Source organism: Gallus gallus, chromosome 14 (genome assembly GCF_016699485.2).
Source record: "Gallus gallus isolate bGalGal1 chromosome 14, bGalGal1.mat.broiler.GRCg7b, whole genome shotgun sequence".
NCBI classification, from domain to species: domain Eukaryota; kingdom Metazoa; phylum Chordata; class Aves; order Galliformes; family Phasianidae; genus Gallus; species Gallus gallus.
The window spans coordinates 13,846,596-13,860,959 of NC_052545.1; the positions used below are offsets into that span (position 1 = coordinate 13,846,596).

Sequence of the window (14,364 nt, forward strand, 5' to 3'; positions counted from 1 at the left end):
TCCTGCATGGTGCCCTGCTGTATCTTGGTCCAGACTAGGCTGGGAGAGGCATGGGGGAAGAAAGTGCCATACCTCTGCCAGCTGCACCCGTGAGTAATGCTCAAGCTTCACCTGCACTGAGTACACCTGGGAGGCTTCCCTGTGGCTCAAGTTGAGAGCAGCTGGGACACTGGTCAGAGGCCACATGGCTTCAAGGTGTGCTGGGGGATGGTGGGTAGCAGAGCCCCAGGGTGGGGTGGGGTGGGGTGGGGTATCCCAGGCCCAGCACTGCCAGCTGGGTGAGGGTAGGAATTGTCCCACTCTGTTCTGCTGCCATGGCCTCAATTTCATCACTGGGTGCAGGTTGGGTGCCACAACATCAGAAGGACATAAAGCTATGGGAGATCATCCAAATGAGGGCTGCAGAGATGGGATGGTCTATGATTCTGTCCTCGCTAAAGGAGCAGCTGATGATTTTTCACCTTCACTTCTCTCATGCCTCCTGCTGTTTCAGGTCAAAGATGCCAGCACTCAGACTGCCCTGCCCACTCCCACAAGCCCTAGAAATGAAGACCCTTCTTGAGGTGGAGCAGCACTTCCTGCTGCTCCTGACTCCCATGCCATTGCTGAGAAACTGGATGCTGTACACACAGAGATCCAGGAGCTGAGCCAGGCACTGCACACCATGCTGGAAAGGCAGAACCACCTGAAGCACCAGCAGGAATACCAGCAGCAGCTCCAGCAGGAAATGCTGATGATGCTGCAGCAGCTCAGCTCCACTACCAGCCACGATGCTGTGCCAGCCAACCAGTCCTGCATCCATCCAGCAGTATGGACAAGCTCTCACCCACAGTGCCAGTTCAGGATGGAGCTCCTCTGACCCTTTGTGAAGGCAGGGTGCTCTAGCAGGGCTGCACTGACAGCAGGGTGAGCTGGCACCACAGGAGGACAAAGTCATGAAGCTAATGCTTCAGAGGTTGTGGCAGCTGCCTAAAGACTATATGGGTTATTTGCAGAGAAAGTCTGGTGACCCCAACTGTTGGCGGTACAGAGCTGCTGCAGCAGAGGTTTCAAAGGCATGATGCTCTGAACCCCTTGCCTAGACAAGAGGTGGTCAGGGGAGACTGAAAGACTTTTGCTGCTGTAGGGCTGTGCATGAGCCAAGGAGGTTTCTTTCTGGTCATCAGAACACAAAATTTGCCTGTTTCTTTCAACTCCTTTAGTTTGAGGTAAAAAATTAGAAGTGTAAAAATAATTCAGACATGTATGGTGTATGTATGTACACGTACGTATGTGTGTGTGTGTATACACCTGTATATGCACCCACACTTGCATTTATACACCTGGGATTTTGCAGGTCCCGGAGGAAAAGGGAGCTGGAGAGCTGGTCTGCCACCTGCAGACACAAGCCCGGCCTTGGTGGTGGTGGCTCTGCCACTGTAGCTGTACTTGGGAGCATTAGAAGTCTGCTGCCATCTCTGTGCAGTCGTTCAATTCAATGTTGGTGTAATTTTGGAAACGTCTGAAAAGCAATGGACAAAGTAAAATGAAAGATCAGTTACTCCGCTCTTTTGCAGAAAGCAGGGAATGACTGCTCCATCTCCCCTCCTGTGTTTGGGCACCAGGCTCTCACTCTTTGTCTCAGCTTTGCAGTTAGAATGAAGAGGCTGGATGATGAGCCTTCAGTCACTGAGTTCACCACGGTGTCTGTTAGCATTCTGGGGAAAAATGAGGCAGAATACCTACACAGGTAGATTGGGTTTAAACCACCCTGATTTCTGAAGGAGATTCCCTAAACCTGGCTCACAGTATTCTTACACTCCCTTGTCAAATACTTCCCGAGTTTTCCATTCCTCAAACGTGATTTAAGAACTTTCCTCTCTTCTAACACTTGCATAGCAGCACCCTAGCCAATGGTAAAAGATCACAGAAACTTCATGGAAATAAATCACACAAGTTGGTTAAATAGCCCATCCACTAACACTGCTTTTGAGCACTTGAGCGTTAAGCAGCCTGCTAACACTGCTAGGGCCATCGAGTAATTGTTTAAAGCGGTGCTGTAACCTGGAAGCTGTCTCCACTCAAGACTATCCCCAACCATCCATCGCTTCCAGCTCGCTCCAAGGAGCAGCCTTCCACCCAAGGTTTTATCAATGATTACCTTAAAGTCGGTTTCTCACCTTTTGATGAAGTGCAACACCAGGCCCACCAGCAAGAGCGCGAGCAGCAGAGCTCCCACGACAAACAGGGCGATCTCCCAGCCGTGGGGGGAGGCTGGGGGTGTGAAGGCAGAGATGGGGTGTTGCAGTTAGGGCCCTGCCCAGCATGGGGTTCGGCTCCAGCCCCCATCTCAGCCCTCTCCCACCTGCCTGCAAACGCCTTGCGGAACTTCAGCTCTGGCTGGCTTCAAGCAGCCAGCTTTGGGACTTCTTGAATGGGGCTACCCCAGCCCCACAGGCAGATGCAGGCACCCAAACCTCCAGGGGCACTGAGATGGCAAAGTGACTGCCCCATCACCCCTTAGAGCAGAGGAGCCACCCACCGTTACCTCCCTCCCAAACACCCATCAGTGTCAGAAGACAGCTTTGTGTAAGCAGCAGCACCAGACGTGCGAGCCCAGCCCTGCTGGTGCTGGATGCAGATCCCCGTGCCCAGCTCTGCTCCCACTCACAGCTGCTCTGCGATGACACCGGTGTGCTTCTTTGGGCGATACACTCGGGGCTGGTTTCCAACACTCTCCCATCCACGGAGAAGCGGTGGGGGCTGGCCAGGAGGTCCTGGCGCCAGCTCTCCATGGACTGCTGCTGCTCTGGCAGTGGAGCATGCATCCGGCCTGAGATCTTCACCACAGAGTCTACACACGTCAGGTTCAGCTCTGCAGAGAAGCACCGGCACGCCTTGAGCAGGGGGGAGCCCACCTGCTGCATGGGAACACCTCGGTCCTGCTCCAGGAACCGCCTTCTCCCCCCGTGTCCTCTTCACCATCCTCTGTAGGGCACTGCACTGCATAACAAGCAACCTGAGCACGTGCTCTGCCTTTTCTTTTTTCAGTGACAAAATGGGCTGAGAGTTGTCGTCCCAATCCAGTAAAATCCTTTGCATTCTGCTTCACAAGTTCATGATCCTTACCCTTTGGTCAAAACTGTCTGCAGCTGTTCAAAGGGACAAAGATGTTCACAGAATCATAGAATCATGGAATGGCCTGGGTTGGAGGGGACCCCAAGGATCATCAAGTTCAAAATCCCCTGCAACAGGCAGGGTTGATAAGAACTAGACCAAATACTAGATCAGATTGCCCAGGGCTCCATCCAATCTGATAGAAATCAAATAGTGTTTGGGCAAGGGAGGGCTGACAGCCAGCATGACTGCAAAGCCCTCATTTCTTTCAACTTCAGCCAATAAATAGGAAATATTTCTTCCATCCTTGAGAAGAGGTAGGGCCCTAAGACTTCCAGAAGTGACTTTTTGCTTCAGGTACTTCAAATAAACATAGGAGCCTGGCTGAGAAAGGGCTGAGAACCAAAGCGCTCTTTGCAGGTTTAGGATATTCAGTTTGTCTCATGGACACCTGAGGGCATCCTTTACAAAGCCCTTCTGATGTAGCTGTCCTAAATCACAACCAACATGAGCAACTCAGTGGGGAGATCAGAGCTGCCACCCCAGGCTGTCTGGCTCAGAAGCCCTGCACAAGGGACAAGGACCATTTCTAAAAGTGTGTGACACCCGTGTTAGGGGTAATAAGGCCCAACTCCACCAGGATGGGGCAGGCTCATCCCATGACAGACTGGATGAATTCTGCCTTCAGAACACCCTTGGACCTGACTTACAGAAGAATGTATGGCTTTGAGATACTTTGGCTAACCTGGAGACTCCCATTCCTTGGTCCCTCTAGGCTGCCCCTCCCCTGTAAGCAGCCCACTGTGGACTCTCTTAGCATGAGCAACCTGTGGATTGGGCTGAGAAGGGACTGGCTGCAGGGCAATGAGCCCTCCTGGCCCTCCGGAGTAGTGGGGACATGGCCTCCCCTTTGGTGCCCAGTGGAGTGGCTGAAGGGATCACACTGCAAACCAGGGAGATGGAAGGGGGCACCAACCTTGCAGGTAGAGCTCGGAGACACCACAGGAACATTTTTCATCCAGGGAGCTCACCAAGGCCTTTCTCAAGCTTTCCAACATCCTCTCATGGTTCAGAATCCACACAGAGCAGTCTGTGGGAAGAGAATTGGTTGCCTGTTGAGTGCAGCTTGGCCCCAATGATTGCCTCCCCATTGCACACCACTTGCTAAATGCTCAGCTTCCTGCCTGAGCTCAGGAGCAAAGCTCAGCAGGGCATGGATACAGCTCGGTGGGACCTAGAGCAGGAGCTGCAGCCTGCAGGTGTCTCAAATGAAGCATGCAGCTACTTTCACACAAGCATGCACCAAAACCACAAGCAAGACTGCCTGCTTGGGACGGTGGTGTGTTTTCCATCATATCAACACTACAGGGAAGGTTTCCTGCCAGCCCCCCACCTCCCACAGGCAGCCATGGCTCACACCACACTACTCCCACATGTTGATGGGGGCACACAGCCCTGCTTACTGGGTATCAGGAAGCACAGGTCCAGCCCCATGGCGAGGGCATCCTGGGGACAGCTGTTCTGCAGACCAGGGGTAGGTTCCGAGATGGCAAACTGCAGCTCTGTGCTGGCATCACTGGAGGGGCAGCGGCTCAAGGACACGGACCTGTCCACCAGAAGAGAAGTCTAAGCTCAGCAGTGCCTCTTACATGTTTTTGAGGCTCCAACCATAAATCCCCTCAGTGCTCCCAATCCCTGCGCTGCTGGGGATGACGGACAGTTTGCTAGAGCTGAAATCAGCCCTTATAGGGCTGTGACAGACAGGTCCAGCCGACCCCATCAGCTGCAGAGGACTGGGGCTTGGTCATAGCAAACCTATTCAATGGGACCGGTTTCTGGAGGAGGTCTTTCAGTTCAAAGTTTCAGCCAGCCAGAAGCTGGAGATTTTGATTTTCTGAGAAAAGGGCACTCCTATGGCTGCCCCTGGTTCGTGTGTGCTCCCAGGGACAGGCTGCCAACACAGAACCTCCATCCGAGCCACTGCGACAGTGCAGCAGAGGCCTTGCAGAGGACAGTTTTAACTAAAAGAGCTGATTTTGTGGAAAGGAGAAACTCTACTAGCACTCCTATCAAGACAAAGGCTCAACCCCATTTCCTGCTAAGCAAAGTTCACCCGCAGTGAAAGAGATGTCTCACACTGAAGTAGAAGCATTTTCCATTGCAATACACTGCCCACCTATCTGTTTTCCATCTCAAGGCTGGTGAATACACGTGGCTGCACAGGACAGGGCAGCAGGTTCAGCAACATGCCAGCCAAGGCTCTGGGAGCCAAGAGCCCAGGGACATCTTCCAGAGAAGTGGCCTCACCTGTCATAACCGCAGGGCACAGCATACAGCGGGCCGAGGAAGTCCAAGTGTCCTCCCACTGTGCTCGGCCTGCATGTGAACACCACGGCATCCACTAGGTCCTCTGACGTTGCCTTCATGCCACCAGGAAACAAACTGGTGCTGTACAGAGCAATAGCGCTGATGCCTTCACTAGCAGCAGAGATGTCCTTGAACGTCAGCTCTGTCCCACCTGGAAATGTCAGGGGGATAAGTGAACATAGGTTCACTTATGGGGATAAGTGAACAGGGGTGAACATCTTGAGTGTGGGCCCACCCCATGGTGCCCACAGCCTGACTCATGGTGCCCAGTGCCCACTTCATGGTGCCCACATGGTGCCCACTGCCTGCCTCACCATGCTCGCCGCCCAGCAGTAGCAGCCCTGATGCCCCAATGCTGCCTCTCAGCAGGATGCTGTGTTGCACTTTGCCCTCCTGGCCCTTGAAGACAATCAGGCTGAGCCCAGCCAGGCTGGTCCCCGGCCGCCCTTCCAGCTCCACGAAGCGGACGGTTCCACCGCCCGCCAGGCCCAGCTCGTTGATGCGGATGGTGGGTGGGGACGGTCCGAAGGGGCTGCTGCAGGCATTCTCCCTGAGTGGTGTCATCACAGTCACCTGCAGGACATACAAGAGCTGCTGCCATCTGCATGTGTTCCCCTGGTCAGGTCTGAAGGGGCTACAGCCATTCTGCCTCCAACCCACTCCTCTGTGCTGGCCTGACCTTTCAGCCATTGGCAGTGCAACAGTACAGCCCTCCCTTATGTGGCTTTTGCACTCTGCCAGCATTCTCTCATGGGGCCTATTTGATGCTCAACATTTAGAAAGAAACAACTGGGACAAATTAGAAATGAATCCTGCCAGTAGTTGACGAGGGTTCTTCACGAACCAGGGATGTGAAGTGCTGTGCCACACATTACAGAGTGGCACCAGGCAAGTGGGGCTGAAGAGGTGGCTCAGGGTAACTGAAGGCCCCAGGATTCTGCCCACAAGCAGCCCCCAGGTTTTGGGGCTGTCGACATGTGAGCTACCTGGGGATCTCCTGGTCCTGAGGCATGGAGTGTGGAGCTGCTACCTGGCCAACAAGAGGCACACAGGTGGGTCAGAAAGGTGAGGGCAGGTGAGAGCAGCAGCAGCTCGCTGGAGGGGGAATGGCTCAGCAGAATGCCCCATTTTCCCAAATCAGGGACACACTGAAACACGACCATTGCTTTCTCAGTGACTACAGATGGAGAGCAGACATCTGCCATCAACCCACCTGGAAGCTGCTCTGCAGTCTAGCACTCAGGCTGTGGCAGCGGCTCAGGGACTCATCCTCTGTACTGTGCGAATCGTTCTCATACAGGATGCCCTGCCCTGGCACCAGCACCTTGAGCAGCTGCTCTGCCTTCTCTGTCACTCGGGATGTGTACACCACAGCATCCACCAGCCCCTTGGCAGTCACGGCCATGTTCAGCACGTAGCGCATGCTGCTGCTGTAGTAGAGAGCCACAGCATCTGCCCCATTCTGGATGGTGTTGGGGGGCAGCCTGACCATGGGTGCTGGGTTAACAGCACTGCTTCCCACCAGGAAGAAACCCAGCTCGTCTGTGTGGTGTCCAGACAGCTCCAACACCCGGTAGGCCCGTCCAGTTTTGCCATTGTAGAGGACCAACCAGTATCCCTGGAGGTCAAAGGATGTTTGTCCAGTGTAGAAGAGTTCAATGTACTCTGTGTCTTCTCTTCCCCCTGGGTTGTCTGGGTTCACCTCATTGATGAGTAGCTTGCCTGCTTGTCTAGAGGGCTCTGCTGTTCCTTCAGGTATCTCTGATGGGGCACCTAGGAAAGCAAAAATGTCACGAATGGAACGTGGGCCTATGCATGGCACCCTGAGCAAAGAACACAGCCTTGCACGTTGTTTTGCTGGAGAATGACCAAATTCAGCAGAAGACTGGGCATGCTTGCCCAGCACCCCAACACACGTCTCTCCTCTTGCCCCAACACACAGAGATCCCCATGGGCCTTTGCAGTGTCCATTGAGAGCCAGGCTGTGCCCCACAGGCGATGGGAGCTGCCCCTCACACCACACCAGCTTGTGTTGGTGTCCTTTATGCGCAGAGGAAGCAGAGGAGAGTAAAGCAAGAAAACACTTCTCTGGCTTCTCACAGCTTGTTTGTGTGTGGATGCCAGTAAAATAAAGGAGCTGAAGATATTTTTGCCCCTGGGAGAGCTAGGCCCACGTGCTCATCCTCAAACACAGCGTTCCCCAACACACAAGAATGACGACCAGTACCTGGGGTCAAGTCTGGCGCAGGAACATCCTTGAAGCAGGAGCTTTCTGCTGTGACATTCCTTCCATCAAAACTCACAGCCCTGGGGCTCTCCAGGAAGGTCTGGAAGGCGAGCAGCAGGCTGCTCAGCTGGGCTTCTGACTTTGCAGTGAGCAGGGTGGTGAACACAAGCCCCAAGTCCTGGCAGGCTGCCTTTAGATCTGCCAAGGCAAGCAGAGGTCTGTCTCAGTGCCACCAGATCTCTAAAGATGCATTTTCTCCTGGAAGGGACATGGAGCTCATCAGCTCCTCATCTACCACCACTGCCCCCCTGGTCAGACAGACACCAGAGAAGGCTTTGGTGGGGCAGCTTGTACCACCAGTTTAACACTGGGAGCCCCGCAGCTCGTGTCTGGGACCAGATGACACAGCCCACTGACAGACGTCCTCATTCTTTTGGAAGCCTTGCAGCCCCAGCAGCAGATAGAATGATCTTTCTGGGGCCTCTAAACACGCTGTGCTGAAAGTACTGTTGCTGACAATGCACATTGCAGAGTCATGCTGTCTTCTTCATGCATCCACATGTGCTCATCCCGTTTGTGCAGTAATCTAGCAGGGATATCAAAAACAGCACAGAGCAGTAAGTCCACTCGCTTTTCTGCTGTAACTTGGCTCAGTCCATGTGGATCACAAGGACAGCTGGGCAACAGTCTCCTAGCTGGGATGTCACCACATCAAGAAAAGGGTAGATGTGGCACTGAGGGACATGTTCAGTGGGCATGGTGGTGATGGGCTGATGGTTGGATCAGATGACCTTAGTGGTCTTTTCCAACATTTATGATTCTGTGATTCTATAATCTGTCTGACAGCAAATGCTCAAGGTTTACAAACCAGCACTGATGTGTGCTGGCTGCCAGAGCTGCAGATGGAGCACAGTGCAGAACAGCACCACACTCTGCACAACTCTCAGCACTTTCACGCTCAGAACCAAGTTCAGGAGAGCTGAGATCCAAGCCAGGAGGATGCAATCCAGCGGGGAACCCATGGCTGGAAATCAAAAGCTGATGAGCATTAACCATTGACAGCACCCAGGCTGCTCCACTTCTGACTGTCTCACCTTTGAAGTAGGCTGGAAAAACTCCACAGCTGCAGGATTGGTCAAGGGCCTGGACCACAGTCACCAGGATCTCTTCTGACTTTGGGAGCCACTCCTGGCAATCTAGGAAACAAAAAGCTAACTGTTACCCAGCTCCTGCAACCTCAGGTACAGCTCCAGCTCATCCTGGGACAGCTGCAGCTCAGTTCCTGTTCATCACCTGGAGAGCCCAAAAGGCTCTACTTCATCGTGGGGGTTCAAGTGAAGAGTACAGCGTATCAGCCTAGGAAGGGTGGCCACAAATAACAGTACTACAGAGAACAGTCAGACGTCCTGGTTGCATTTCCTTTGGTGTACCTACGTGCACCCCAGCACAACCCTGGGGGGATATGCTAGATATCTTGGCCTTGGAGCACATGCTCCGCTCCTTAGGAGGTCCAAGCCTACAGAAGCAGAGGTAACCAATACCCACCTGCTACACGAAGGCAGAAGGAAACAGTCTGACTGAAGCGTCTGCTGGGGCAATCATTGAACCTGCCAGGGGTGGGTCTGCTGAGGATATAGGACAAGGAGTCCCGAGTCACCGAGCAGCAGTTGCACTGGCTCATGGACACATCTCCCAGCTGGTGCCTGAAAGAGACAGACGTGAGAATGAGACAGAACACAACCTGCCAGCCAGAGACTTGGGTGCTCGTCACCCACCACTCACATCTGTTTGCACCAGAGGGGGAAAATTCTCACCAGGGAGTGAAGTCTGCTCCCTTCCTGGGGTCTGGAGAGACATCCCACCCTCATCAGTACCTCCTTGTCTGAAAAAGGAGCCCAAGAGCCCCCTAAGCCTTAAAAGAGAAGAGCATGGGCTTCATCCCACTCTATCTTCTGGCAACTCATTTTTTGCCTGATCTGAACACAGGTAAGTTAGTACAGAGGCGCTCATGTCAGGCTGTGAGCATTGGGAAGGGCAGTAGGGTGCAAGAGGGAAACTAGAAAGGCAGCACTTGTGGATGAAATGCTTAGGCAGGAGCCTCAGCTCAAAGGAAAGGGGAGGAAGCCCCACTGTAAGGAGCTGCACGGAACAGAGCTCCTCAGGGAAGGAGAACCTCCTTATGGGGCAAGGGGAGGTTTAATTGGACAAGTGGGAAGAATATGAACAAAGGAAGGAATACGAATGTGCTGTGATTAAGTGATGACTCTGCCACAGGAGTGAGTGAACAACGCTATTTCCTGATACAGTTGACTACTGTAGTCTCAAGCAGGCTTTTCTCATGCCCACCCAGAACATCAAAGAAACATATAAAATCACAGAATCATATAGAATCACAGAACAGCTTAGGTTGGAAGGGACCTCATCTATTTCCAAGCACCTGCTGTGGACAGGGCTGCCAACCTCCAGATCAGACCGCACAGGGCCCCATCCAACCTGGCTTGAATGCCTCTGGGGATGGGGCATCCACAACCTCTCTGGGCAGCCTCTGCGAGTGCCTCATTGCCCTCTGAGTGAAGAATTTTCCCCTAGTATCTCACCCAACTTGCCCCTCTTTTGGTTTAAAGTCATTCCCCCTTGTCCTGTCGCTATCAGACTGTGCAAAAAGTCAGTTCCCCTCCCGTTCATAAGCTCCCTTCAAGTACTGGAAGGGCCTGAGTGGAGATGCCAAGAACCCACCGCCTCAGGTGGGATGGGATGTGACCCAAGGTGCCATCAGCTCCCATTTGCACAGGGCAGTGGGGACCCAGCTGGGGACAGATGTACCTACACTCCCGACCTCTCCAGGTGGCCTCAACCTCCTGGCAGTCAGTGCTGCTCTCAGGAGGGCTGAGGACATGGGCAGGGATGGCCCCAGGCAGCAAGGAATGCTGTGACAGCAAACTCTCACCGCACGCTCCCATAGGCAGGTCTGCCCGGTGTCAGGGTGTCCAGCAGCTCAGGGCTCGGTCCCTCAGTGCTCATATAGACGAAAGCATCCAGCAGGCCAGCTGTTGTCAGTGCTTTCCCTGGGGCAAAGCTGCTGCTGTTGCCTCTGTAGAGAGCAATGGCATTGGGGCCATCCCTGAGGACAGGACGAGTGGAGTTCTCCGGGAACGCCAAGTCCACTGCACACCAGCAAGGAAAAGAACAAGGGCAGCATGTCAGACATACAGGAGTGACATCCCATAAAGCATGCTCCAGGCACGAGCAATTCCCCTTGTGCAGGAAACCAGCACTGCTTCCGATACAGTAACATAAAAAACAAGTGGGGTGCTCAGCACCTTTCTGCTCCCTGACATTTCCCACCTTCTCATAGCCCACATTTCCCTGTTTGTGGGCAGCTCCACAGGCTGGAGGTGGGCGGAGGGGCACTCTGTTCTGCAGGTGCTGCAGGCTGTGAAGCTGCTTCAGGCACGAGCAGGGGAGCAGGAAAACGGGTGCAGATGCTCATTTTTAATTCAAAAAACACGCTTGCAAAATGAACTAAGACTGAAGGTAGCAGTTATTCTGATCATACACAAAAATATTTTAAAATAGCAGTAGTTTGTTCTAGCATTCCACTAACAGTCCTTGTTATTCACAGACACGCATGCTCTACGCATATACACGTACTCAGCAAGAGTCCAGGATACCAGCAGGCAGAACTAAGGCTGCAGTTTGATGGAGTTTCCCTATTTCCTTCCCTGTACGTACCGTTCCCTTTCCCCCCAGCCATTTCCCTGGTGGCCAGCGAGAGCTGCTGAGCACAGCAAGGCACAGCACCCTTCCCTAACGACCCCCAGCCCTCTTCTGATGCAGCTCTGTGAAGGTTGGGCACCGACACATCATGGAGCTGCAATAACGAGGACACACCTCAGTCAGATTGCTGCAGCTTCCTCCTTCCTGCTCAGCATCCGCCTGAGCTTTGCTCAGCTTTGTGGACTGTCCCATCTGCTGACTCCAACACGGCCCAGTTCTGCGTCCTTCATGAATTGCAAACGGGAACCAGATTTGTGAGTGGCAAACACTGCCCTGACTCACAAATGATGAGTCAGAGGATTGCACAATGCTTCTGCCGAGTCAGCATCCCCAGCTGCAATGTCTCCTTTTGAGAGCCCAAAATAATGAGACGTTTCCTCCACCTCCTCCTCCTGGGAGCACTGAGGGGAAGGGACGGATGGGAACTGTGCTGGCAGATGGTGTGGTGAGAGCACAGCCTCTGCTTCTGAGCAGGGCCCCACACTGGCCGCCATCCTTCCTGACCTTCTCTGAACCTCTCCTGTCCTAATACATCTTTTATGAGTTCAGCACGCTGTACCACACAAGACAAGATACCTGCAAGTAATGGATTTATGCAGTGGCATCAAATATGGCCTAATTTTTGTTCTCCTCTTAATAACTTCCAATATTTTACCTGCTTTGAGCAGCTCCTTTTCCTTTCGTTAGCTCTTTTACCCACCGAGCACCAAGCTGGTATGTTCTCATTCGTCCATCAGAATGCCAAACCACCATAAAAAGAGACAGCATCCCGCAACCCCAAACTCAGCAGGCAGCTCTCCCAGCTCCGAGGCAGACACCGACACGCAGCCCTCACCTGGGATTTTGCTTTGTGCTGGGCCGATCAGAAGCAGCCCATCCAATGAAGTCTTGCCATGAACATCCATAGTGAAATAAACGTCTTTGGTCCGGCCATCAATCAGCACCAGGACGATGTCCCTCAGCACGGCGGAATGGGGACCCTGAAGCTCGATGAACTCGAAATCTTCCAAAGAAGAGGCAAGGTGGACCTCACTGATCAGGACGGCGGATGCGTTCAGCTGAGGAGTGAGGACACAGTGGTTATCTGTGCCTGGGGTCGGCACGGCCACTTGGAAGAACCACTGAGCGTCTGCCCCACGGCACCTCTCGATCGACTCATCTGTAGACCTGAAGGTGGAGTCCTCCAGCAAAGCGTCTCTGCCGGGGGTCAGCACCTTGACCAGAGTATCTGCTCTGTCCGTCTTCTTCGTCTTATGGACCAAGGCATCCACCAGGCCTTTACCTGTGACGCTCATGCCTTCCCTGTAGTTCCCTTTTCCATAATACACAGCGATCGCGTCAGGGCCGTTCTGGATAGTGTTCTTAGGAATAACTATTGCTGGGTTCACAGAGGCGGAGCCAACAAGAAAGAAGCCTTGGCTGTTCGTAGCCTTGCCCTGGAGGTTCAGAACCCTGTAGGCTTGGTTTCCATTGCCGTTGTAGAAAACCAGGTAGTAGCCATCCAAACGGGCTGTTTGACCACTGGTGTGATAGAGCTCCACAAACTCAGAAGTGTCCTCTCCTGGGGTGTCAGCGTTGATTTCATTAATCAAGAGGGTATGCTCTGTTTGCTGGTCCCTGGGGTTTTTTATGGGACTCTGGGCAGCAACTTTGGGAAACCAGATGTACATGAGCCCCATCAGTCCAACCAGCCAGACATCTCCCATGGTGATAGCTGGGATCTGCTCAGACCTTGAGGAGAAGGGGACTGTCCTGACAGCCACCACAGCACAGAAGGACACTGCTGCTGGGCCACTGCAGGGCACCAGGATGAACCCTCCGAATGCAAGAGGCACTTCTCCAGGGGGTGCTGCTTCACAAAGCAAAGCAGCGGTCCCACAAAAATCCGACCGAGAAGGGGATGGTTTGACCAAGGATCTTCCAGCTCAGCTCCTTTAAAAGGCACGGGGTGGGGGGAAGAAAATACAAAATCAAGTTAGGAAACACAGAAACACAGCAGTGCAATTTAATGGCTTAAAAGCCTCACCCGTGCGGGCATCTCGAATTTTTCCTTCTCTTCCTTGAGAGGTTTGTCAAGATTCACAGCCGTGACTGCAGTGGGACAAAGCCGTCTCAGGCTTCAAAGCCCTGAGCATTTAACACTGTTTGATGTCAGTGCTAATAGCTTTCTCCACGGGAATTTACACAGAGTGGCACTCTGTAGCACGATGGTCTCTTTCCCCACCTCGGGCGCGGGGCTCTGCAAACCCCCGTTAAAATCCCCCCGGCAGACCCTGGGCTTCCCAGCATCCAAAAAGATGGAAGCTGAACTCTCCTCTCCCCTCAGCCCACCCCACAGGTGTCCCATTTCCACGTTCTCTCTCCATTTCAGTGAAAGGACGGAGAAAGAAGAGGGAGCTCCGGCCGCGGGCCGCACACAGACGGAAGGAAAGCCGCAAGAAACCACACAGCAAGCAGCAAGCGACCCGGAGCCGGACAGCCTGCGGGGCAGCGGAGCCGGCGCGCCTCCCTTCAGCTCCGCGGGGCGGCTTTGCCTCGTGCCCTCCGTGCAGCCATGCTGGTGCGGCCACCGCAGGGTGATAGGGACAGGGATGGGGCCGGCTGGCCGGGGGGCCCCGCACAGCTCCGCGCAGCCCCGAGCCGCCCCGGCCCCGCCGCCCCCCGAACTCACCGCCGCGCGCTCCCCGGGACGCCCCGCCGCCGCCATCGGGGGCAGCGCTGGAGCGGGGCGGGTGCGTGGGACGGGGCGGGGCGGGGCACGAGGCAAAGCCGCCCCGCGGAGCTGAAGGGAGCCGTCCCGACGGGCGATGCCCCACTGTACGCGGGTGTCACCTCCCGCAGCCCCGGCGGAGGAACCCGCCGTACAGCTGTGGCAGCCGTCCACGAGTTCGGTGTCC

General features: G+C 54.2%; 1 protein-coding gene across 4 annotated transcripts in view; it reads right to left on the reverse strand.

The window, feature by feature from the left end:
• Positions 1-1,183: 1,183 nt before the first annotated feature.
• LOC416755 overlaps positions 1,184-14,364 on the reverse strand; it is a 34,731-nt gene continuing 21,550 nt past the window's right edge. For 3 of the 4 annotated variants that reach the window (XM_040647772.2, XM_046900776.1, XM_046900775.1), the window contains 13 exons: positions 12,303-13,399; positions 10,638-10,854; positions 9,236-9,393; positions 8,785-8,886; positions 7,691-7,888; positions 6,677-7,236; positions 5,778-6,036; positions 5,404-5,614; positions 4,560-4,702; positions 4,073-4,186; positions 2,651-2,854; positions 2,160-2,253; positions 1,184-1,501 (listed from right to left, as the gene is read on the reverse strand). In XM_040647772.2, the coding sequence (XP_040503706.1) occupies positions 1,438-1,501; positions 2,160-2,253; positions 2,651-2,854; positions 4,073-4,186; positions 4,560-4,702; positions 5,404-5,614; positions 5,778-6,036; positions 6,677-7,236; positions 7,691-7,888; positions 8,785-8,886; positions 9,236-9,393; positions 10,638-10,854; positions 12,303-13,173 (3,195 nt within the window). In that variant the 5' untranslated portion in view covers positions 13,174-13,399 and the 3' untranslated portion in view covers positions 1,184-1,437. Of the gene's footprint in view, positions 1,502-2,159; positions 2,254-2,650; positions 2,855-4,072; positions 4,187-4,559; positions 4,703-5,403; positions 5,615-5,777; positions 6,037-6,676; positions 7,237-7,690; positions 7,889-8,784; positions 8,887-9,235; positions 9,394-10,637; positions 10,855-12,302; positions 13,400-14,138; positions 14,202-14,364 lie in introns of those variants that run through there. The other variant, XM_040647773.2, reaches the window with a different exon arrangement.